We start from the raw sequence: 22,053 nt of genomic DNA on the forward strand, positions 1-22,053 counted from the left end.
GCAATTATTTGAAGCACAAATCACTTTTTAACCGATTTTGCTCGTTCTGGGCTCCAGGAACAGCCCAGAGCACCCCCCAGATGCTCTGGATCCATGAGCCAGAAGGTGGAGGAGCTGCTGCCAGTGGGCATCGGTCCCAGGGGACCAAGGGGGGGTCTGAGGGTCCCATCCAACCCCCCCGAGCCGGGGGTGACAAAGGACACGGTCACAGTCCCCTGAGAAAGGGTTTAATTGGGGGGGCACTGGGGAGGTTTGGGGGGACCCCCCAGACAGACAGACATTATGAACACTATGTACAGACACCCCCCGCCCCATCCCTGGGGATCTGCCCCCCCCCAGAGCAGGAGGGGGGGGCTTGCAGTCCGGACAGACTGGGATTTGGGGTGGGGGGCAGTGGGAACACTGGGATGGGGCCTGCCCCCCCAGGGGGGGCTCTTTGGCTTTGGCATTAAGGCTGGGAGAGGGGGGGGGGGCAGGTGGGACACGCTCCCAGGCACTGGAATAAGGGCCCAGTAAAACCAGTTCCCCACACCAGAGGTGACCTGGAGGGCTGGGGCCGTGTCTGGGACCCAGCAATGTCCCCCCTGAGCGAGGGTGGCACTCAGAGCCTGGAGAAGGGGGGGGGGTTCAGGGGTGTTCCCCGTTCCCCCCCAGGGCACGAACCTGTGTGTGAGAAGGATTCAGGGCTCTGCCCCAACGGGTTGGGCCCCCCCCCCCCCAGGTCACGGAGGTGCCACCTGAGGGCAGGTACCCCTGGTTTCAGGACAGGGAGTTGAGGAAGTGGCTCTCCCCTGCCAACGTGCTCAGCATGGAGCTCATGTCCCCCACTGCCATGTTGGCACCCCCGGGCGAGGGCAGCAGGAGCCCCCCGGCCGGGCTGGGGGGGCCGGGCAGCGCCGGGGGGGGCTCCTCATCCTCCACGATGGCAGCGAAGTCAAGGTGCGTGTTCTCCAGGTCCAGGGAGTCGAGGCTGTTGGACACCTGCTCCCCCGAGTCCAGGTAGTAACAGGAGGTGCCTTTGAGTCCCTCCGAGCCCCCGCCGTAGTGCCCGGGACCCCCACAGCTCGCTGCCACGTGGCCCAGCAGCTTGTGCCCGCCTTTGCCCGCCTGCCCGTGGGTGCTCTGGCCTGGGTAGTACCCCGGGGGGTTCCCAGGCCCCTCGGGCACGGGGCGGGCGGGGGGTAAGCGCAGCAGGTGCCGGGAGTTGGTGTCCACCCCGTCGTAGCCGGGCCCCGGCTGTGCCAGGCTGTAACTCAGGCCGGGCGGGTGACCCGGCGGCTTCGGGCCACCTGGAGGGTGTGGGACCATCTCGGGGTTGAAGCACGGGGGGCTCAGGAGGTGCTGGGGCTCCGCCAGGCCCTGCAGGTGATCGGGTTTGGGTTGGTACCCGCAGTACCTGGGGCTGAGGTACGGCGGTGCCGGCATGGCCTGGCACTGCCCGGGCTCGCCGCCCAGCCCCGTGCCAGCTGCCCCTCCCTTGGAGGGGGGCTGCTCCCCCCACATCAGCGCCTGCTGGGCCTCCACGTAGCTCCGGACCATCACTTCTTTGGTCTGCAGGGTGGGGGTCTGGGCTCTGCGGGCGCCCGGGCTGGCGATGCCCATGTACCCGCCCGGCGCCGGTCCCGCGGGAGGGTACCCGCCCGGCCCCACGTCCATGGCGTGGCCAAAGGCCGGGGGGGGCGGCGGGGGCCCGGCCAGTTTGGCACCGGGGCAGGGAGCGAGTGCTGGGGCGGGCGCCGGGTATCGCTGCTCGGATTTGATCTGGAGCCGGTAAGGTCGGTGCCCCCCGGGAAATCCGCCGTCCTGGCACGAGCTCGCCAGCTTGGGATGCTGCCCACAGGAACCGGCGTGGGGGTACTCGGTGCTCTGATGGGGACAGTGTGGCCCGGACATGGTGGCGGCAGTGCCGACGCTTTGCCCAGAGCTCATGTCCAGTGTGCCCGGGGCGGGTCCTTCCCAAGGCACTGGCACGGCCCCGTTCCCAGCTGGCAAACTGGGGAAGTGCTGGTTCATCTGGCACTGCGGGAGGGAGAACTCGGGCTGCAGCAGCCCCTCCTCCACGCCCCCGTGCGTGCCCCCCATGGTCCGCTGAGCGCCGTAGATGCCACCCTGGAGCTCCACGCCCGGGCACGGGAAGCTTTCCTCGGGATAGCTCAGGTACTGATCCATGTCCAGCAGGCCGGGCTCGGGGCCGGGGCCCCCCACGCTCTCCAGGAAGACGTTCTCGGTGATGCTGGGGGGCCGGGGGGAGAAGCCGTGGCGCTGCAGGTTGACCTCGGAGCCGCCCAGGGGCTGCAGCGCCGTCCTGCCCGCGCCTGGCACGCTCACGTTCCCCACGCTCTTGAACCGCTGCACCCTGGGCACGGCCGGAGGCTTGGCCACGGCCCGGGCGGGGTCGCTCGCCCGCCGGACGCCGTGCCGGGGCACCAGGCGAGGGGGCACGGCGCCCGGGTAGCCGGGGTGGTCGTTGGAGCTGTGCCTTCGCGGCAGCCCGTTGGGCACGCAGCAGGGCCCGGCGGGCGCGGGGTATCCCGCGGGCACAGCGCCGGGGCCGCCCGGGGCCGCCCGCTCCACGCCGGGCAGAGGGGTCGGGGGGGGCCCGCCCGTGGCCGCGGCGTATTTGGCCTTGAGGCGGTAGCGCTGGGCAGGGGTGAGGTTGCCCACCCCCGGCAGGGCCCCGCACAGGCTGGCGCCGCTGGAGCGCCGCGACTCGTCGGGAGAGGCCGTGGGGTCGTAGCCGTCGGCCGGGCACGTCCCGCCGGGCATCGCCGCCCCCTCGGCCGGGCACGGCGGGTACGGGGACACCAGGGACGAGCGGCGGCTCACGGTGTAGGCCGAGCTGACGGTGCTGGTGCCGCTGCTCCGGCGCTCGCCCAGGGCCACCAGCCCCAGCTCCGCCGCCGACAGCTCCGCGATGCGCCGGTGAGAGGCCGGGGGGGGCACCGGGAGCCCGGGCACCTCCCCGGGCAGGCCTGGGGGAGAGAAGGAGGAGTCACCACGAGGGATGTGGCTGTTCCCTGGTCAGACCCTGCGAGGACGGGGAGAAGGTTCCAGTGGAGGCAACACAGAGGGGCAGAAGCTCGTTTAGGTTGGAAAGATCGTTGAATTCTGGAATGGGTTGGGTTGGGAGGGATCCTAAAGACCATCCAGTTCCACCTCCTGTCATGGGCAGGGACACCTTCCACTAGACCAGGTTGTTCCAACCAGACCTTGAACACTCCTGGGGATGGGGCAGCCACAGCTTCTCTGGGCAACCTGTGCCAGGGTCTCACCACCCTCACAGGGAGGAACTTGTCCCCAATATCCCATCTCACCCTCCCCTCTGGCAGTGGGAAGCCACTCCCCCTTGTCCTGGTGCTCCAGGCTCTCATCCAAAGTCCTTTTCCAGCTCTCCTGGAGCCCCTTTAGGCACCAGAAGGGGCTCTAAGGTCTCCCCAGAGCACAGTCCAGACTTTGGGGTCCACCACTAATAACAGGAACGCTTGGAAAGCTCTGGCTGCCCACCAGAGCCCTCCACACAGTTCCCATGGGATGGCTCCCCCATCCCAGTGGGAGGGCACCCCGGGCTCACCGGCTCCAGGGATGGGTGGCAGGTTCAGGCCCTTGGAAGCCGCAGGTTTCCTCAGCTGCTTCAGTTTGTCGATGCGAAGGTTCTCCAGCTTGTGGAGGGCCATGAGCCCCGAGGTGCCCATGGGCTCCCCGGGCACCACGTCCTCCAGCGTGGACAGGTCCTCGTAGCTGCCACCGGCGTTCCCTGCCATCTCCACGCCGCTGTCGTTGTTGGTGGTGCTGCCCAGGGGCGAGTGGTCACTGCTGCAGGACGACTGCCCGCCTGGGCTGGGCTGCGGCTTCTGGGGGGAGCAGAGCAGGGAGCGAGGGAGAGGGGGTCAGGTGTCCACTACGCTCGGAATCAGGGAATCATTGAGGTTGGAAAAGCCTCTGAGACCACCGAGTCAAACCATTAACCCAACGCTGCCACGTCCACCACTAATCACATCCCCAGGTGCCACATCCACACACTTTCAGGGATGGGCACTCCACCACTCCCGTGGGCAGCCCCTTCCAACGCCTGGCAACCCTTCCCACAAAGAAATTTTCCCTGACATCCAACTTAAATCTCCCCCGGCACAACTTGAGGCTGTTTCCTCTTGCACCACCACACCCCCCCCCTCCTCCTCACCAAGGCCAGGTCGGGCACCAGGAGTTTCCCGTCGTCCTTCCGCGCCTCTCCGGGGCCGTTCGTGTCCTTCTCCTGCTTCATGTCCAGGGGGGCGCTGGGGGTGGGCAGCGCCCGGCCCGGCCCCACGTCCCCCCGGTGCTTCTTGGTGACGTGGGCGTCGGGGCCGTGCACGGTCTTCACGTGTTTCCGCAGGGAGCTGGGGTCCGTGTAGCGCTTGGTGCAGCCCGGAATCTTGCACACGTACGGCTTCTGCCCGGGAACAGCCCGGAGCGGGGACGGGGTCAGCTCCAACCAGAGCCCCCTCCCCTAAAGCAAAACCCCCTCCCCTCCCCTCTGGATCGAAGAGGGTGAGTCCCCTCGGGTGAGTCCCCTCGGGTGAGTGCCCTCGGAGGGGGCACGGTGGGTGCCGGGGGAGAGCTCAGGGAGGCTCCCCAGGAGCGGGATAAAGGGATCCCGGTGGGAATGCCGGGGACCAAGGGGGCATTTAGAGCAGGCAAAGAGGGAGTTGGGGCGCACAGGGTTGAAAAGGAGGGGTGTGGGGAGTCGTTGGAGGACGGGACCGACGCAGAGGAGCCCGAGGTGGGGCCGTACCTCGTTGGAGTGGGTGCGGTTCTGGTGCTTGGCGCGGTCGGAGGCGTTGGAAAAGGCCTTGTTGCAGCCCTCGTGCTCACACACGTAGGGTTTCTCCCCCGTGTGCGAGCGCAGGTGAGTCTTGAGGTTCTCCAGGCGGGAATAGGCCTTGTTACAGCCCTCGAACTGCAGGAGGGCAGTGGGACACATCACCTCCATCCCACCCACGGCACGTCCGCCCCGGCCACACATCCCGCCTGCCACACACGGACCCACTCCTATTCCACCCTCTCACCCCCTGTTTTCCCGGCTCACCAAGGGTTTCTGAGGGATTTTGGGCATCTCACCGTGCACTTGTGAGGTTTCTCGCCCGTGTGACGCCGCATGTGCACCACCAGCATGTACTGAGCCTTGAAGGGCCTCTGCTCCCGGGAACAGGCTGCCCAGTGGCACACGAACTCCTTCTTCTCCCCGTGGATGTGCTCGTTGTTGATGTGCTGAGGAGGGAGAGGGGAGTCACTGGTGGCACCGGGGAGGGGGACAAGGGACAGGGAGATACAGGAACGTCGTGGGAGAAAGGGATGTAGAGGGATTGGGGTGGCAGGAAGGGACATAAAGGGACTGGGATAGCGGGTGGAGACACCTGAGTTTGGGGAAGACAGGTCAGGTGGTGTTTGGAGGAGACAGAGGACACAGGGGATGTTTGGGGGCTACTTTGGCAGGGCCAGGAGCAGACAGAGGGGTCACAGTGGCTTAAGGGTGGTCGGGGGATATAGGAGATTTTGGGGAGGGAGAGTTGGAGCAAAGGAGGGAGTCTGGAAGTGGCTGAGGAGGAGGATGCACATCCCTCCCTGCCCAGGGAGCAACTTCCAGCATCACGGTGAGTCCCCCGGGCAGGTGGTGGGAACTGGGAGCAGGAATCGTGGGCTGATCCAGGGGGGCGTCACACGGGGCAGCCCGAGGGCAGATTTTGGGGAGGGGGCACCCCGGCAGCCCCCGACTCACGTGCACCAGCTGCTCCTGCGTGTCGAACTCCTTGGCACAGCCGTCCCAGTAACAGTTGGTCTCGTACACGGCCTCGCACTCGGCCTTCCCGTCCTCCTTCTCCAGCTCTTCCCGAACATCCAGCATGCCCAGCAGGGGGTCCTGGGGGAGCATGGCCAGGTGAGTTCTCCAGGTGAGCACCCACGGGAGCAGTGATGGGACTGTGGAGCCCTGGGGATGTGTGTGTGGGGGGGGGTCCCCCAGCCTGGGATGTACCTGGGTGCCCGTGGACGCCGGGCTGGAGATGTCGCCCTCGGATCTCTCCTCTGGGAATTTGGCAGTCAGGGGGCTGCTCAGGCTCCACTCCAGCTTCAGCTGCTGCTGGGACGAGGAGAGCAGGGAGGAGTCAGCACCGAGATTCCTCCGGAACATGGTTTGGGGGGTGCAGGGATACATCCCCCCATGGATGCACCAATGACACAGATGCCCAGGGCTGACACGGATCCCACCTCCCACGGATCCCCAGCTCACAGGGATCCCCCTCCTCACCTGGCAGTGTTTGAGGGCCCCACGAGCAGGGGGGTGGTGCAGGAGCCCCGGGCGCGTGGGCAGGGGCTCGTGGGAGCTGCAGGGAGGGGGGGGCGTGTACAGGTGACCTTGGCCCTTCTGCTGCCCGGGTGGGCTCTGGTACCCCAGGGACGGGCTGTGGAGAGCAAAGGGACGAGCGGGTGACACCGTCGGGGGACAGGACTGAGGTCTCCGTGAGCAAACACCCCTCGCCCACCACCCCACCCAGCCCCCGGCTCTCCAGGCACTCCCCGAGGTGGGAAGGGGCGCTCAGGCTCCGGGCCGGGCTCCCACCCGCGGGGGGCTGAGGGCAGGTGCCCACCTGATGGTGCTGATGGAGAGGTGCCCGTAGGAGCCGCCGGCGGAGGCGCAGCGGGAGTTGATGAAGGCGACGAGGGAGTTGGGAGAGGTTCGGATCACGGTCTGCAGGTCGATGCTGGAGTCGGACAGGGGGGAGATGGACAGCGCCCGCTTCTTCCCCAGCTTCCCCGCGCCGCGGGGCGTGGAGAACCGGGAGCCTGGGAGGGCAGAGCGGGGGGCACCGCCCTCAGCACGGGGCCGAGCACACCCCCCACCAAGGAAACACACCTGAGCGCCCCAGTTCGCTTTGGATTTAGGATAAAAGAGATGCCGAGCCCCCGTGGAACCCCCACGGCCCCCCCCAAAACCGGAGACTCACCATCACCGGGGTGTTCGGCCCCTGGTGCCAGCCCATACCCGCGGTGCCCGGGCTGGTGGCACACGGGGAAATCGAGGCCTGGAGGAGGGAGGACAGATGAGCTGGATGGGACAGAGGGACCCCCGGAGCACCCCTGATCCCGGGGGGGGGTGAAGCCAGAGCCTGGGACCCCCCGCATGACCCACCTGGTGGTCCCGGGGCGGCGGGGGCTGGTCCGTGGGGGGGGCGCAGGCAGCAGTGCTCGCTGTAGCCGGCGGCCGGGGGTCCGGCGGGGTCGAACATGTCTCGGCGGGGCCCGGGGGAGGTCTCAGGGGCGCATCGGGGCGGCGGCGGGGCCCGGGGGGCTGCGGGGAGGGACGGGGGGGGGGAGAGAGGTGGAGTGGGTTTGGCCGCCAGGGGGCGCTGCAGGACGCGGGACCCCCCCCCCCCCCCCCCCCCCGGGAGCGGAGACCCCCCCCACCCCCCCGGGGTGGTTCAAACTAAAATAGGGGAGATTTGGGGCTGTCGGGGAGAAATCCCTCCCTGGGAGGGTGGGCAGGCCCTGGCACAGGGTGCCCAGAGGAGCTGTGGCTGCCCCATCCCTGGGAGTGTCCAGGTTGGACGGGGCTTGGAGCAGCCCGGGCTGGTGGAAGGTGTCCCTGCCCAGGGCAGGGGGTGGGACTGGATGGGCCTGACGGTTTCTTCCAACCCAAACCATCCTGGGATTCTACGAAATGGGAAAACGAGGCACAGCTGGAACCATTCCCGGGCCAAGGACAGGAGCTGGCTCCCCGCTCCTCTCTCCCCACGGATCCTCCACAGGTCCCCACCCAGCCCTGCCTTGCCCGTGGGTCCCCGCCCTGCCCGCGGGTCCCCACCCTGCCCTGGTCCCACCCACACACCGTGCCCCTGCCCAGGGGCTCAGCCCAGCCCACCGCGGATCCCTGAGGCCCTGCCCTGAGCCCGGTCCCACCCCCACCCAGGGCCACCGTCCTGCCCCCGATCCATCCCCACGCCCAGGTCACCGTCCTGCCCCCCAACCCCAACCCCATCCCCACCCACAGCCACCAGCCTGTCCCTCATCCACTCCTCATGGCCATGTCCTGCCCCACATCCCTCCACCACCCCACCCCGGTCCCCGTCCCACCCCGAGACCCCCGAGGGCTGACACGAAGGACAGAGGGGCAGGAGAAGCCAGTGCAGGACGGGGCAGATGTGGGTGGTACTGGGGACAAGAGCTCCTGCCCCCTCAGCCTCCCCCTCTGAGACGGAGGGAATCGCCCCAAACAAGGGGTCTGGGGGAGTGGGAGCCCCTCACCCCGCTGGGAAAAGTGCTGGGTCGCGTTTGGAGCGGGGGGGGGCGAGGGGGGCAGCGATTCTTCCGCATGAGTTGCCCCTTTGAAAGCTCGTCTCGGGGCTTTGTGAGAGTGTCAGGCAGGAAGAATGGAGGGGGGGGCAGCGGGGCAGGCAGAGGGGAGGGGGCTGCCCGGGACGGTGGTGGAACTGGGGAGGGAAAGGGGAAAGGGAGATGAGGAGGAACCAGGGGGCAGAGGAGGGGGGGTCTCACCTGCCCACTGGACCCTGGGCCTCACAGGAAAGTTTGGGGATTAGCCCCAGGGGAGGCTCCTGCCTGACCCCTCACCCTGCCAGGCCAACGGTGGGCACAGAGGGAGGGGGGGTTGCACCCACCCCCCAACTCCACAGACCAAGCTGGCCTTGGAGGGCACTTCCAGGGCTGGGCACACGGAGCACACGAAGCACACACGTGTGCACAGCGTGTCACCTCACATGGGGAACACACGGACGTGTAGCACCTCAGCACCCCCAGTTTCCACACCACCTCCCTGCCCGGGGCTGTGCTCCCCCTGTGCCCCCTCCAGCACCTCCTGTGCCACCCGGGGGCAGGTTTGGGGGGCTCTGGTCCCCCGCACCCACCGAGGTGCAGCGATGGGTGAGGGTCTCACTGAGCCGAGGCACCGCTGGGTGCAGGCAGGGAGAGGTTTGGTGAGCAGAGGCGGGTGCCAGGAGGGTGTCAGGTGGGCACGACGCAGCGCCACGACCCCCCAGTCCCCCACATCCCCCCACCGAGCACTGGCACAGGACACCGGGGGGGCTGCACAGCACCAAACCCACCCAAACCCCACCGCTCCCGGCCCCGGGACGCTCCCCCCAGCTCATGGGGTCCGCAGGGGCTCCCCGAAGCCCCGAGCCGAGGGGGCTGGATGGGGCCGGGAACGCCGGGAGCCAATGGGAAGCAACGGGAAGCAATGGGAACCATCCGGCGTCTCGCCCACCGCCGCGCTCGCCTCCCCCGCCGGCCGCACACCGCCACGGCCCACCCAAGTCGCAGCCTTTGGGCATAAATTTGAGAGCCAGGCGCAGGCGGGATGAGGGGAATCTTCCCTCGCTCTCCTCCTGCCAAGAAACTCAAACTGAAACACATTCCTGCTCCTCTCTGCCAAGAAAACCAGGAGCGCAGCCAGCGGCGGGAGCTCTCGGAGCAGGGCTGGCTCCAGACGCCGAAACGCGGCGCGGGAGGGGGGTCAGGGCTGGCCGCCCCCCTCCCCCCCCAGCTCCTCGCCTTTTATTTCCTGCAAACACATCTAAAATCTGTCATCTGGCTCCAGTTTCCTGAGGACACTGGGGAACGGGGTTGGGGGGGAAAAGGGAAGGAGACGGAGGAGGAGAAGGCAGGGAGGGAAAGGGGATGGAGGGAGCTCGTGGCGCAGGACAAGGCCGGGACGGTGACAGCGAGGGGTGGTGGGAGCAGAGAGACCCCAAAAGTGATGGGTGGTGGGAGCAGAGAGACCCCAAAAGTGATGGGTGGTGGGAGCAGAGACCCCAAAAGTGATGGGTGGTGGGAGCAGAGACCCCAAAAGTGATGGGTGGTGGGAGCAGAGAGACCTCAGCGCTGCCGGGTGATGGAGCAGGGATGGTGGGAAGGAGGGAGAGGCAGGAACGGGCACGGAGGACACCGGGGGAGGAGGAGCGGGCGGCTGCAACCTCCCACCCCGTGACGGGGCAGACCCCCACCCTGGCACCCCACTGCACCCCGGGATGGGGCAGACCCCCACCCTGGCACCCCACTGCACCCCGGGATGGGGCAGACCACCCACCCCAGCTCCCCGTGACGCTGCAGACCCCCCACCCCGGTCCCACAGACGCCGGGAACGCTCCTGTTCCCCCCCCACACGGTGGTGGGTGCAGGGGTGGGTGCAGCAGGGCCCCCCCAGCCTCAGCCCAGCCCCCGGGGGTGACGGGGGGTCCCCGAGCCCCCAGCCCCGGCAGGGTTAACCCTCCCCGGAGCCCCACTGTGGAGGAATGTGATGTCAGGGCTGGATTAGCCCCCGCGGTCCCGGAGCTGTGTGTGGCACAATCCATCACCCGCCGGCACAGCCCCCGGCGTGGGGGGCCGGGGGGGCCCGGGGGGGCTGCGTGCGTGGGGCAGCCGTGCTGCTGTCAGTGCCTGCGTGAACACACGTGTTCTGTGTGTCTGTGTGTGAGCACCATGAACACACGTGTTCTGTGTATCTGTGTGTGAGCACCATGAACACAAGTGTTCTCTGTGTGTCTCTGTGTGTGCACACGTGTTCTGTGTGTCTGTGTGTGAGCACCATGAACACACGTGTTCTCTGTGTGTCTGTGTGTGAGCACCATGAACACACGTGTTCTGTGTGTCTGTGTGTGCACACGTGTTCTCTGCATGTCTGTGTGTGCACACGTGTTCTCTGTGTGTCTGTGTGTGCAGCGTGAACACACGTGCTCTGTGTGTCTGCATGTGTGCACATGTGTTCTCTGTGTGTCTGTGTGTGTGCAGCGTGAACACACGTGTTCTCTGTGTGTCTGTGCGTGTGCAGTGTGAACACGTGTTTTCTGCGTGTCTGTGTGTGTGCACACGTGTTCTCTGTGTGCCTGTGTGTGTGCCCCGGCATTTGGGGTCACGGGGCAGTTGTTCTGGGGGGTAATGCCAGCCTGGTGACACCGAGGGGTGGTGGGAGCAGAGACCCCCCGAAATGGTGGGAGAGAGACTGTGGGAAGGAGGGAGACAGAGGTGGGCACTGACAGCCCTGGGGTGTTTGGACTCACGGATGTCTGTCCGTGTGCTCGGGCATGTCTGATACATGTGGGATGTGCATACATGTGGGATGTGCACGTGTGTGTGTGTGGGGAGCTCCAACAGCCAAGGGAGGGCCCAGTCACCCCAAATCCTCGCTTAGGGAGGAGCAAGGGAGAGCCAGAGTAGGGAGAAGAGGTAGACAGAGAGCAGGGTGTGGTGGTGTGGCAGGGGCCAGGGTGGGGACACACCCCACAAGACCCCTTTGTACCCTTTTCACCCCCTCAGGAGAGCCAGAGTCTCCTCTGGAGTGGGTAACCCCCCCAGCCCACCATGGGCACAGCCACCCCTGGCAGCCCCAAGATCACCCAACCCTAACCCCTAAGCCCGACCCCGACCCTGGGCTGCAAGTCTCGTGGCTGGCAGAGCCCTTCCAGCCCCCCCGTGCCAGCGACAGTCCAGGATCACGGGGACACGTCCCAGCTCCCTGCCAGGACAGGGGGGCCTGGCAGGGTCACCCCATTCCCCCCAGCTGGGATGTCCCCCCAGTGCTGCACAGCAGGGAGATGCCCCCCCTGGAACAAGCCCCTTTTCCCTGCCCCGGGACCCCAATCTGTGCTCAGAGCTGCTTCCCCTGACCCCACACGTTTCTGGACTCTGCCTCCAGCAGAAGCAACGTGCAGCCCCCCCTCCTGCCACCCCTGACCCCCCCTTAGGCCGGGCTTTAGGGCCAGCCCAGCCCCTCCACATGGGGCAGCTAATCTGCGGCCCCACAAAGCACATCGCTTCAGGTTCAGGGGGTCTGAAAGGGGACGACTCAGGGTCATGATCCCACACTGGTGGGGGCTCCGAGCTCGTTCCAAGGTGGTCCCTGGCCTGGAAAAGCTGAGACGGGGAAGAAGCAGCTTCGGGGGACGTGGAGGGAAAGGGGCAGAGACGTCCCTGCCAGGACAGGCTCGGGACATCCCCCTGCTCCATCCGCCCTCCCCCGGCCCCGTCACACGCCCTCATTCCCCACCCAATCCCGAAATTCTTCCCTGCCCTTCGCACCACTCCCAGGGAGGACCGGAGGTCCCTCCCCAGGCCACTCACCCCTCCAGGTGTCCCCCAGCACCCCAACGCCGCAGCTCAGGGGGCAAAACCATCCACCCCTCGCTCCCACGTGCACCCACACCCACCCGGGGCCGTGCCCTGACACGTCCCTGGACACGTTAACACAGGCTGCCACACGTGTGCCTCGGGAAGGGGAGGGCAGGCAGAGCCCGATCCTGCGCATCCAGGGCAGGGATAACCCACGGAGGGGGGCTGCAGGCTCCTGTTCCCCCCGGGGAGGAGGGACCCCCAGCCCTCCAGCACAGCAGAGCCGCTCAGGGGGCCGTGGCAGGGTGGGCACGGGCGGGGGGGCTCCATAGGTGGTCCCTGGGCAGGCGGGCGACCATCACCACACGTTGTTTGCTTTGGCCCCCAGCACACGCTGCCCCCCAAATCCCTCCCCTACAGCCACTTCCCGACCCCCACCTTCACCAGGCTGGGTGGGGGAAAGGTTTTGGGGTGAGGGCAAGGGGGGCACACGCACGGCAGCAGCTGCTACAAGGAATTTTTATGCTTCCCTCTTCCTCCCCGGCGCTGGAGGGAAGCAGCAACATGGAACATGTGGGACCCATAAAAGCTCTGAGTCACGGCTGTGGGAGCCCCTGGCAGGCCCTGCTCCTTCCCATGGCATCGAGCATCATCCCATGCCAGCACCGAGGGACACGGGGGCTGGGGACATCCTGCCCATCCTGCCATCCCGAGGGATCGGAGTTCCGACAGGGCAGGCAGCGGAATCCATCCTCCTGCTGCAGTCAGGGGACTCACACTGGGCCTGTTCCCACTCCAACAGCTCTATCCTGCAGGATTCCTCCAAAGATGGGAAGAGGAGGATGTGCAGGACCCGGCAGGGACTCCGGCATCCATTAAAGGATGGGATATATGACAGGAATCCTGTTAATCCGTGGAAATGCCTGTGGCTTGATGTGCTGAGCACGGAGCAAGGCAGCACCCTTGGGGATTCAGGGAGCTTCCTGGGGCAGGAGACCCCTCTGTCTGCTGAGAGGTGGTGGAATGAGTGTCCTTGGGCTGTTCCCCAAATCCCCAGCCATCCTTCTCCTGCTGGGATACATTTGTCTCTCCTGAAGTACCTGCCCCGAGTGGTGGTGGCCTGTTCCTTGGCTGGAGACCTACTCTGTCCCCCCAGAGCAACCCCATCCCCTTGAGGACGTCCTCTGCCCCCCTGGGGGCACCAGACAGGGCTCTGTTTCCCTAAATCCGGGCTGGGAGTTGGACAGTGGGGTTTCCACATCTGGAAACACCCCCCAGCCTCACCCCGGACGCAGCAGAGCTGAAACCCGACTCTGCTCTGCCGCTCGTTCCCACTCCGAGGCAGCTCTTTCATTTTATTTTATCAGCTGTTCACCTCGTTATCCTGCAGCTTCCCAAGGGCTGGGATGTGCTGGAGGGACTGAGGTGGGCACACACTCACTGTGCTCCCGTGGGGAACCCTCAGCCTCGTGACCAGCCATCCAACTCCTGGCCCTGGACAGGGAACCCCAAAATGCTCCTCGAGCCGTGCACACATGAACACACGTGTACACATGGGAACACACGTGTACAGGGGGGCACCTGTGCGGGTGTGGGGATGTGCAGCAGGTTGGAGTGGTGGGAAGAGCAGCATTCCCAGGGATAAGGGGCTGGCACTGTGGGTGTCACTCGCGGCAGCGGCGCTGAATGAAGGGCCCTCGTGTCTTCCAGCCTATCCACCCTTAAAATCAGGGAATCACGGAATCATTAAGGTCGGGAAAAGCCCTCCAAGGTCATCGAGTCCAACCACTAGGCCAGCACTGACAGGGCCACCACTAACCCACGTCCCCAAGTGCCACATCCACATGTTTTCCGAACAATTCCAGGGACGGCGACTCCACCACTGCCTGTTCCAGCGCCCGATTACCCTTTCAGGGAAGGAATTTTCCCTAATATCCAACCTAAAACCTAACGTGGTGCAAATTCCCAGGTTCTGGACAGCGAGCCACGGATCCCACTCGGAGCCCGAGCTCCGCACCCGCCTCCCCACAGCCCGTCCTGTCCCACCCGGACGGCGTCACAAGGTGTCCGCGCTGACTCACTCCCGGGATGGAAACTTCCCTGCTCCAGGGAGATCCTCGCAGCTCAGCCAGCTCCAGCACCGAGTTTGTTCCACCACCTCCCACCAGACCAGCCCTGGGGGCCCGGAGACGCTGGGCTCCCAACCTGCTCCCAACTTTGTGCTCGGCTTTGTGATGGAAAAGACCCTGGAATACGGGGGGGGGGGGGGACATGAGGATCCCCCCCAGGCAACCATTCCCTGTCGCCCACAGAGGCAGCGTCAGCCTCGGCTGGATGCAGCAGGAAAACTGGGAAGTTTTCCTAGGGCTGAATTTCTGAAGGAGAAACTTCATCCAGCTGCTTCCTCTTCCCTTCCCCCCAAACCCAGTGCCCACCCGCATCCATCGGCTCAGGTTTGCCACACGCAGCCTACGGAGCAGAGAGGGGGGAAACTCATGGAATCAGAGTATCCAGCAGCATCTGCCGGGCCCCCAGACTGCTTCCAGGGCAGGGTGCAGGACCCCAGCCGTGGCTGGAGTACCCAGTGGTTTCTCAGCCCCCAAACACTGCACTGGAATGCCACAGCCATCCCTCAGCCCCGTCCCCTCCGCCCTCACCATCCTCCCCGGAGAGGTGCAGCCCCCAGCCTGTCACCGCAGTGCTGGGTGTCCCCCAAATTCCACAGCCATCCCCCAGCTCCGTCCTCTCCAGCCCCATCCTCCCCGGAGAGGTGCAGCCCCCAGGCCGTCACCGCAGCGTTCAGTGCCACCTCACGGCCTGGCAGGACATCAGGGGACCGGGGACACCCATTGTCCCCGCGCCAACCCCTCGGAGCTGTGCCAGGGCCCCGGGAACAGCGGGCGCTGCCGGGGGGGTCCCTCCGGCTGCTCCCCGTGCGGGGCCGCCCCCGTGCCCTGCCAAAGCTCCCGGGCGCGGGGGCCCACGCGGTGGGTGCCGGAGCCCTGCGGACACCCCGGCTGGTGGGATACGAGGCTCAGGGTGGCCTGGGGCTGGCAGGGTGGGTGGCACAGCTGGCACAGCCCCCCGGGACCGTCCCGCGGCTGCTGCGTCACCGGGGCCGGGGCAGCAGCTTCCACCCAGTCGCTGCTCCCGGTCCAACAGCCCCAGTCCGGACCGAGCCGGCAGCCCCCAGCAGCCCCCACCAGCCCCCAGTCCCGAGCCGGCCTCCCCTCCGCGGGCTGCCGGGGGCTCCACCGGCCCGGCGCGGCCGTCCCAGCCCACCCACACACAGCGACCCACCCAGCCACCCACCGGGAGCTCAAAGCGCGGCGGGAGCGTGCGGGCGTGGGCGGGAGCACGAGGGGACGTGACGGGGCACGCGTGGGGCCGATCCCCCTCCGCCCGCCCCGCGTGGCCGGTCCCCCCCCGCGCTGGGAGCCCCGGTGGAGGTCCCGGTTTTCCCCCCCCCGGAGCTCGCGGGACGGCCCGCGGAGGGATCGGCGCCATCCCGGGAGCGGAGCTCCCGCGGCCCGGACCCTCCCGACGGCTCCTACCTCCGAGGGGCTCCGAGCGGACCCAGGCGGGGCGGCGGCTCCGGCGGCTCCGCGTCCCCCGTTCCCCCGGCGGCGGCGGCGGCGGCGGCGGTTCGGTCTGCGAGGGAAGCGGCACATCCAGGGGGGACGGCGGCTGCCGGGCTGGGGCGGGACGGGACGAGACGGGACGGCTCCCCCCGCGCTCCCCCGGCCCGCCCCGGGCGCCCGGAGAAAGTTACCGGAGCGCGGCGGGGGCGGCGGGTCCCGGCGGGTCCCGCTCCGCCAACTGCGGCGGCGGCGCCGATCGCGCCCGGGACGGAGACCCCGGCCGGGAGCGGCGGCCCCGAAAACCCGGGATGGATCCGGGACACGCACGGCCCCGCGCCCGCGCGCACCCCCCCCCACCCCCCCCTCCACGCGCGCACCGCTCCCGCACGCTCGCCGAGGGCCGGCGGGCGCCCCACGCGCGTTCCCGCGGGTCCCGCACGCTCGCGGGGGGCCCCGCGCGCGCACGGAGCCGGGCACACGCGTGGGCACCTGTGCGCGCGGGCGCGGCGCGCGGGAGCCCCCGCGCGCACACGGCTGAGCCCACCCGCGTGAGGGATCACGCGTGTAAACGCGCACACGCGCACCCGCCGGCGCTCGGCGCTCGCTTGCGGGCACGGCACAAACACGCGCGGGGGGCACGGCCCGTGAACACGCGGAGGGGGACAGACGCCAACCCCGCAACCACGCGGGACGCAGCCCGCGCACACGCGGGGTCACACCCCACGCCAGCCCACGGCGGGGGACACGGTCCGTTCACACGCACACGCAGGGGGCGCGGATACACACACGCGCGTGGGGAGCGCAGCCCACGCACGCGGGGAAGGGACCCCCCAAAGCCCACGCACACGGAGGAGGCACAGCCCGAAAACACGCGCGGGGGGCACAGCACGTGCACGTGTGGGGGGCAGAGCACACACGCACACACACAGACACACACACACACACACATACGGGGGGCACCCCCCCAGCCCACGCACCCGCGGGGAGCACCACACGCAGTCAGGAGGCACAGCCACGCACACGCAGGGTCTGCAGCCCGCACGCGGCGGGTACAGCCCGAACACCCACGGGGGACACCCCTCCAAGCCCACGCACACGCGGGGGGGCCACAGCCACCATCCCACGCACACGCGGGGGGGGCACAGCCACCATCCCACGCACACGCGGGGGGAGCACAGCCCGCGCACGGATCATCCCCTGCAGCCCGCACACGCGTGGAGGGAACCCCCCCGAGCCCAGGCGGGAGGCACAGCCCACACGCGCTCGGGGGTCCCGTCCCACGCACCCGGGGGGTCCCGGGGGGGGTTCGGGGCTGGACCGGGGGGGGCACGGCCGGGCAGCGCCCCCTGGTGGCCGCGGGCGGACCCCGTGGTGCCGCCGGTGACCGGGGCGAGCCGCGAAGGTGACGGGGCCGCGCTCCCCGCTGAGCCCGGAGCCGCTTACCGGGATTACCCCGCTGGGGACTCTGCTGGCCCCGGCACTGACCCGTCCTGCCCGTGCCAGCTTCACGGCGTGGCCCCCGTCACGGCTGCGGGACCCCCGGGGGCAGAGGGACATCGTGGGAACCACTGTAGGACAGGATTTCAGGACCCCTCAGCTCCCGGCCGGGACCTGCACAATCCACCCCCTGCCTCAGTTTCCCTCCCCACTGTCCCAACCTGAGATCAGCTCCTTTCCCTGCCGCTCCCCCAGCGCAGGGAGGGTGAGGAGGGGTCTCTGCTCCCCGGGAAGTCCCCGGCATACAGGGTAGGGGGCAATGCCGGCAGGGTCCCCCCCTTCCTCTGGCAGGAGGGAGGGGAACAGCCAGCGGGGTTCTGGGATGCCCCCAGACTCTGCCACGGTTTGGGTTCCACCCCAGAGGCTCTGAGGTGGGGGCGAGGTGGTGGGTTCAGGTGAGGGGGTGGGCCCAGGTGAGGGGGTGGGCCCAGGTGAGGGGGTGGGCCCAGGTGAGGGGCTGCCTCCATCCCCGTTTTGTAACGAGCGTTAAGCGGCTCAGCAGCTTTGCCCCTGAGCTGAGTGTGACCCCGGATAAGCTGCCCGGGGTCCGAGCACTCACCCCAAGCCCACCCTCCTCTCCCCACGGGACCATCTGCGCGGCCAGACGGCCCCAGGTCCCTTTTGCCACCAGCTCCGAGCCCCTGAGTGCGACCCACAGCAGGGCAGCCCCACCCGGAGCGACCCTTAACCAGCAGCCCCCCGAGGCCGCCGCGTCCCCCACCCCGCGGGTAATCCCGGTCTCCTGTTTGGGAAAGTCAAAGCGGCTCAGAGCAGGGCCAGCTGATCCCCCGGCTTAGGGATTTAGCGGTGCCACCGCAGCCAGCTCGGCACCTCGGGCGCGGGGGCAGCGTGTCAGTGTGTCAGTGAGTCAGCACCTCACGCACACGCGCGTGGACACCCCCCCCCACCCACGGGAACACGCTCGGTGCCACGGGGAAAACAGAGGAAAGCTTCCCTTGCCGGCAAAGGAAAACACGGGTGTGGTGTCCCGGTGGGACGCTCCCCGCGGCCGGTGCTGATTCCACGCGGGAATGCCGGTCCGGGGGGGGAGCGGGGAGACTCCGGACACCACACACACGCCCCCGAGCGCCTCCCGGAGACCCGGCTCCCGGCGTGTGCAGGGCAGCACGTGCTCCGGGGACACGGACCGGGGCTCTGGGAGCGCCCGGGAGGCCGAGGCGTCCTGCAGGTGCCGTTGGCTTTTCCCCACGCCGGGATATTTTGGGAGCGCGGCCATGGCCGCGGTGCCCCGGGGGGATGCCCGCGGCGCTGGCTGATGAAAGCTGCCCTTTGGCCGCTGGCAGGGCCAAGCTGGGAAAGCGAGGGGGGTTTGTCCCCAGATAAAACGGCCCCAAAGTGAGCTTTGAGCGGGCGCTTGCGCAACGGGGACCCCGGGGCAGCGTGTGTGGCATCTCAGCGGGATGAGCGACACCTCCCACCCCGGGAGCATCCCACCCTGGATTCCAAACGAGACTCCCTGTCACCCACCAGACCCTCTGGCTGCGGTGGGGCCGAGACTGGGGTCACTGGGTGGTGTTCAGGGGAGCACACGAGGGGCACTGGGGATTTGCAGTAGGGGCCCAGGATTTGGGGGTGGGCTGTGGCTCAGCGTCTGAGGTCACCTCCCCGGAGTCAGAGTCTCCAGAGCTTCGTTTGGGATTGCTCCAGGTGGAGAACAGCGTCTCCAGGTGGGACAATGCCCCCCAAAACCTGCCCTGCTGGGACACAGCTCGGTTGCTCCCATTACAGGCCTGAGGGACCCGGGACCTTCTGGCCAAGCAGGATCCTCTCACCCACCCCATCCATGCAGGTGGTCCCAGGAAAAAGCAGCCAGAGCCTGGATATTGCATTTCCACCCATTTATTTGGGAAGCCACACCAAAATATTATATAATAAATTAAAGCATAGGCCATGTGGGTGCATCGGGAAGGTGAGGGCAGAGCAGGAGCTTCAGCAGAGAGGATGGAGCACCAGGAGTCCCGATGGCTGCAGGAACCTCTACTGAAAAAGTCGGAATAGCTGCAAAACTGGAGGCACAAACCAAATCTGTACCTTTAGTGTGATCTTAAAGGCAGACTCTGAGCCAGAACTCCCTGCAGGGTGGCACCAGGCTGGAGGAGACCTGGCTGGTGGGTGGGAGCAGGGGAGGAAAACCCAGGGAAAGGGGGAACACACAGGACCTGGAAGCTTGGCCCTCACAGCTCCGTGCACTCCAGGGAGCAGAAGATTGTCCAGTCATTGCTGGTTTGGGGTTTTTGATGAAGTCACACCATTCACCCTCCTCTCCCAGGCCTGTTGTTTGTGCTCCATTCCACCTGTCCCAGAAAAAGGCCTGAACTGGATGCGGGAAGGTTTGTTCCAGGCAGGGAAACAAGTGGGGCTGCCTTGTCCTCTAGCTGCCCACGTGGAGGAAGGAGACCTGTCCCCACATCCCACTCTGCTCCCGAGGAGGCCGAGTTCCAGACCAGCACTGGGCACTGAGTGTGAACCAAGCAGGGCCCCCTCACCCCACACCAGAGGGGGACACGACCACCAGGAATGTGAGATCAGCTCCAGGGATGCCCGGAGTCACCACCACCCACAGTCCAGGCTCAGGCAGTCTCATGGCCTTGGCTCCGTCCCACGTGTCCCCAAAGCCCCCTGCCCCAGGCACTCTCTGGGGGCAACCCCTGCTCCCTCTCATGAGACCCTCTCCCTCCCTCCCAACCTTCCCAGAGGGGTCCACTGCACCACGGGCTGGCTCCAGCTCACGGGAGCTCTCCAGCTCCCTCCCCCTCCACCAGAGAGACAGTCCTGGAGAAGGGGGGTCCCAGCGCGGCTCCCCCAGCCCTAACTACAGCCACAGGCATCAACAATCATGTCGGGAATGTCAGTCTTGACGATGTTGCTGTTGCGATCGAAGTAGAGGACGGAGAGCGGGCGGCGCCGCGTGGGGACGCAGCAGGAATGCCCCGACGCCTGCACGTTGTTGGCTTTGACGAGGTTGAAGACGGCCGTGTGGAAGGAAGAGGCCATCCCGGGGCTGCCCGCCACGTGCAGGGGGCACTGGCCCACGCAGTAGTTTATCTGGTAGCCCTCGGGCTTAATGATCCAGTCGTTCCAGCCGATGTCGCGGAAGTCCACGTAATAGTCCTTGCGGCAGCACAGGTTGGAGTTGGGGCTGCAGCGGAGGCTGCGCTTGGCCACGCGGTGCTCGGGCTCCCGCACCTTCGCCTTCGCCACCAGGAAGGGCTGGTGGGACCGGCTGGCATTGAGCGGTGCCGCGACGTCCCCCCCGTCCCCGCGGCTCTCCAGCTCCAGCCGCAGCGTCCGGCTCCCCCCCCCGAAGAAGCTCTGCAGGGCCGGCAGGAGGGGGAAGGAGCGCCAGCCGCTCCCCGCCGCGCTCAGCCGCCTCTCCCCCAGCAGCGTGCGATTGCCCCCCGCCGCAGCCCCGGCCCCGGCGGCCAGGAAGATGCTCAGGGTGAGCCCGGGCCGGGGCACTCGCAGGTAGAGCCACAGCTGAGCCTGCAGGATGCGAATGTCCTGGTCCTGCGCCTGGCTGAACTGGAACTGCAGCCCCAAACCGGAGGGAGATGTGAGATCTGAGGGGAGAAAGGGATGAGGAGGTGAGAGCTGTGGGATGCTGCCCCGCCATCCCGCAAGTCGCGGCCGACACCCTTCAACTTCTCAGGAAACACCTACAAACTTTCCTCCCTCCCCTTGTCCCTCCCTCCCGTGGGAACGCTACCCCTGGAGTGGGGGGGGTCCCCGGGGCGCAGGATAGGGACCCCCCGCCCCGGGGCTCACCGGGCTCACCCGCGCCCCGCCGGGGACCGCGTGGGCTCCCACGGGGGTCGCGCAAACCCACCTGTCTCCGCGAAGCTGATGATCTCGTAGCCCTGCTCCTCCTCCTCCTCCTCCTCCCCGGAGGGGCCCCGGCGGGCGCCTCCCGCCTGCAGCCGCCGCAGGGCGCGGGCCACGGCGGCGCGGGGCACGGCGTGGGCGAGCCGCGGGCGATCGCGGAGCCGCAGCTTCTCCAGCAGCTGCTTCTTGGCCACCTCCTCCAGCAGCCGCCGCTCCGCGCCCGCCGGGCACGACGGGCAGCGCGGCTCGGCCGCCGCGCACAGCACGGCCGCCAGCAGCAGCCACGGGCCCGCGCCGAGCCCCGCCATCCGCGCCCACCGGACGGCACGGGAGCGGCACCGGGAGCGGCACCGACGGGACGGGAGCGGCGCCGGCACCGAGGGAGCGGCACCGGGCGGACGGGAACGGGAGCGGGAGCGGCGGGACGAGGCGACACCGAAGGGACGGGACCGGCACCGGGAGCGGCTCCCACGGGTCGGGAACGGCACCGGCACCGGGAGCGGTGCGGCGCGGCCCGCTTTGGGCACCTGCGGCCGGGGGCGGTCCCGCCGCCCCCCCCGCGCCCCCGCCATTGGTCGCCGCACCTGCCCGTCCCGTCCCGTCGGGGATTACCGGGATTAGCACCCCAACCCCGCCTCCCCGCGCCCGCCCCGCTGCCCCGGGGAAGGGGCTCGGTGGGCAGCCCCCCCATCCTGCCTCGCTCCCCACGAACCGTCCGGAGCCCGGGGGAGGAGTAAATAGCGGGGAGTGCAGAGGTGTGTGGGCGAGGGGGTCACACACCCGCGGGCTTTGCCTGTGGCTCACCCTGGCATCTGCCCTGGCCAGCCCCCCAGCTCGGGCAGCAGGACACCGAGCTCCCAAACCTGCTCCAAAACCCGCAGGAAGCAAGGGCTGGGGCAAATCCTGGCTGGTGGAGGAGACTCAGCCCCAGAGCAGCCAGTTGGAGGGATCCCTGCTCTCCTGCCTGCCCGTGGATCTTACAGATCTGCCCCCCAGCCTGGGCACTGCCCCCCGGGCATCCCTGAGCCATCATAGCAGG

At 67.9% G+C, this 22,053-nt stretch overlaps 2 protein-coding genes across 2 annotated transcripts; both read right to left on the minus strand.

Moving 5' to 3' along the window:
- Positions 1 to 759: 759 nt before the first annotated feature.
- GLI1 (GLI family zinc finger 1) lies at positions 760 to 7,276 on the minus strand. The gene is made up of 11 exons (XM_032713673.1): positions 7,166 to 7,276; positions 6,981 to 7,058; positions 6,624 to 6,819; positions 6,284 to 6,437; positions 6,011 to 6,112; positions 5,756 to 5,896; positions 5,098 to 5,247; positions 4,772 to 4,936; positions 4,181 to 4,429; positions 3,572 to 3,851; positions 760 to 2,972 (listed from the first exon to the last, which is right to left on the minus strand). The coding sequence occupies exons 1-11, from the start codon at positions 7,260 to 7,262 to the stop codon at positions 760 to 762; spliced, it is 3,825 nt and encodes a 1,274-aa protein (XP_032569564.1). The 5' UTR covers positions 7,263 to 7,276.
- Positions 7,277 to 19,049: 11,773 nt separating this feature from the next.
- INHBE (inhibin subunit beta E) lies at positions 19,050 to 21,586 on the minus strand. Its single transcript, XM_032713392.1, has 2 exons — positions 21,019 to 21,586; positions 19,050 to 20,752 (listed from the first exon to the last, which is right to left on the minus strand). The coding sequence occupies exons 1-2, from the start codon at positions 21,584 to 21,586 to the stop codon at positions 20,001 to 20,003; spliced, it is 1,320 nt and encodes a 439-aa protein (XP_032569283.1). The 3' UTR covers positions 19,050 to 20,000.
- Between the last annotated feature and the right edge of the window lie 467 nt (positions 21,587 to 22,053).

Source organism: Chiroxiphia lanceolata, chromosome 30 (genome assembly GCF_009829145.1).
Source record: "Chiroxiphia lanceolata isolate bChiLan1 chromosome 30, bChiLan1.pri, whole genome shotgun sequence".
NCBI classification, from domain to species: domain Eukaryota; kingdom Metazoa; phylum Chordata; class Aves; order Passeriformes; family Pipridae; genus Chiroxiphia; species Chiroxiphia lanceolata.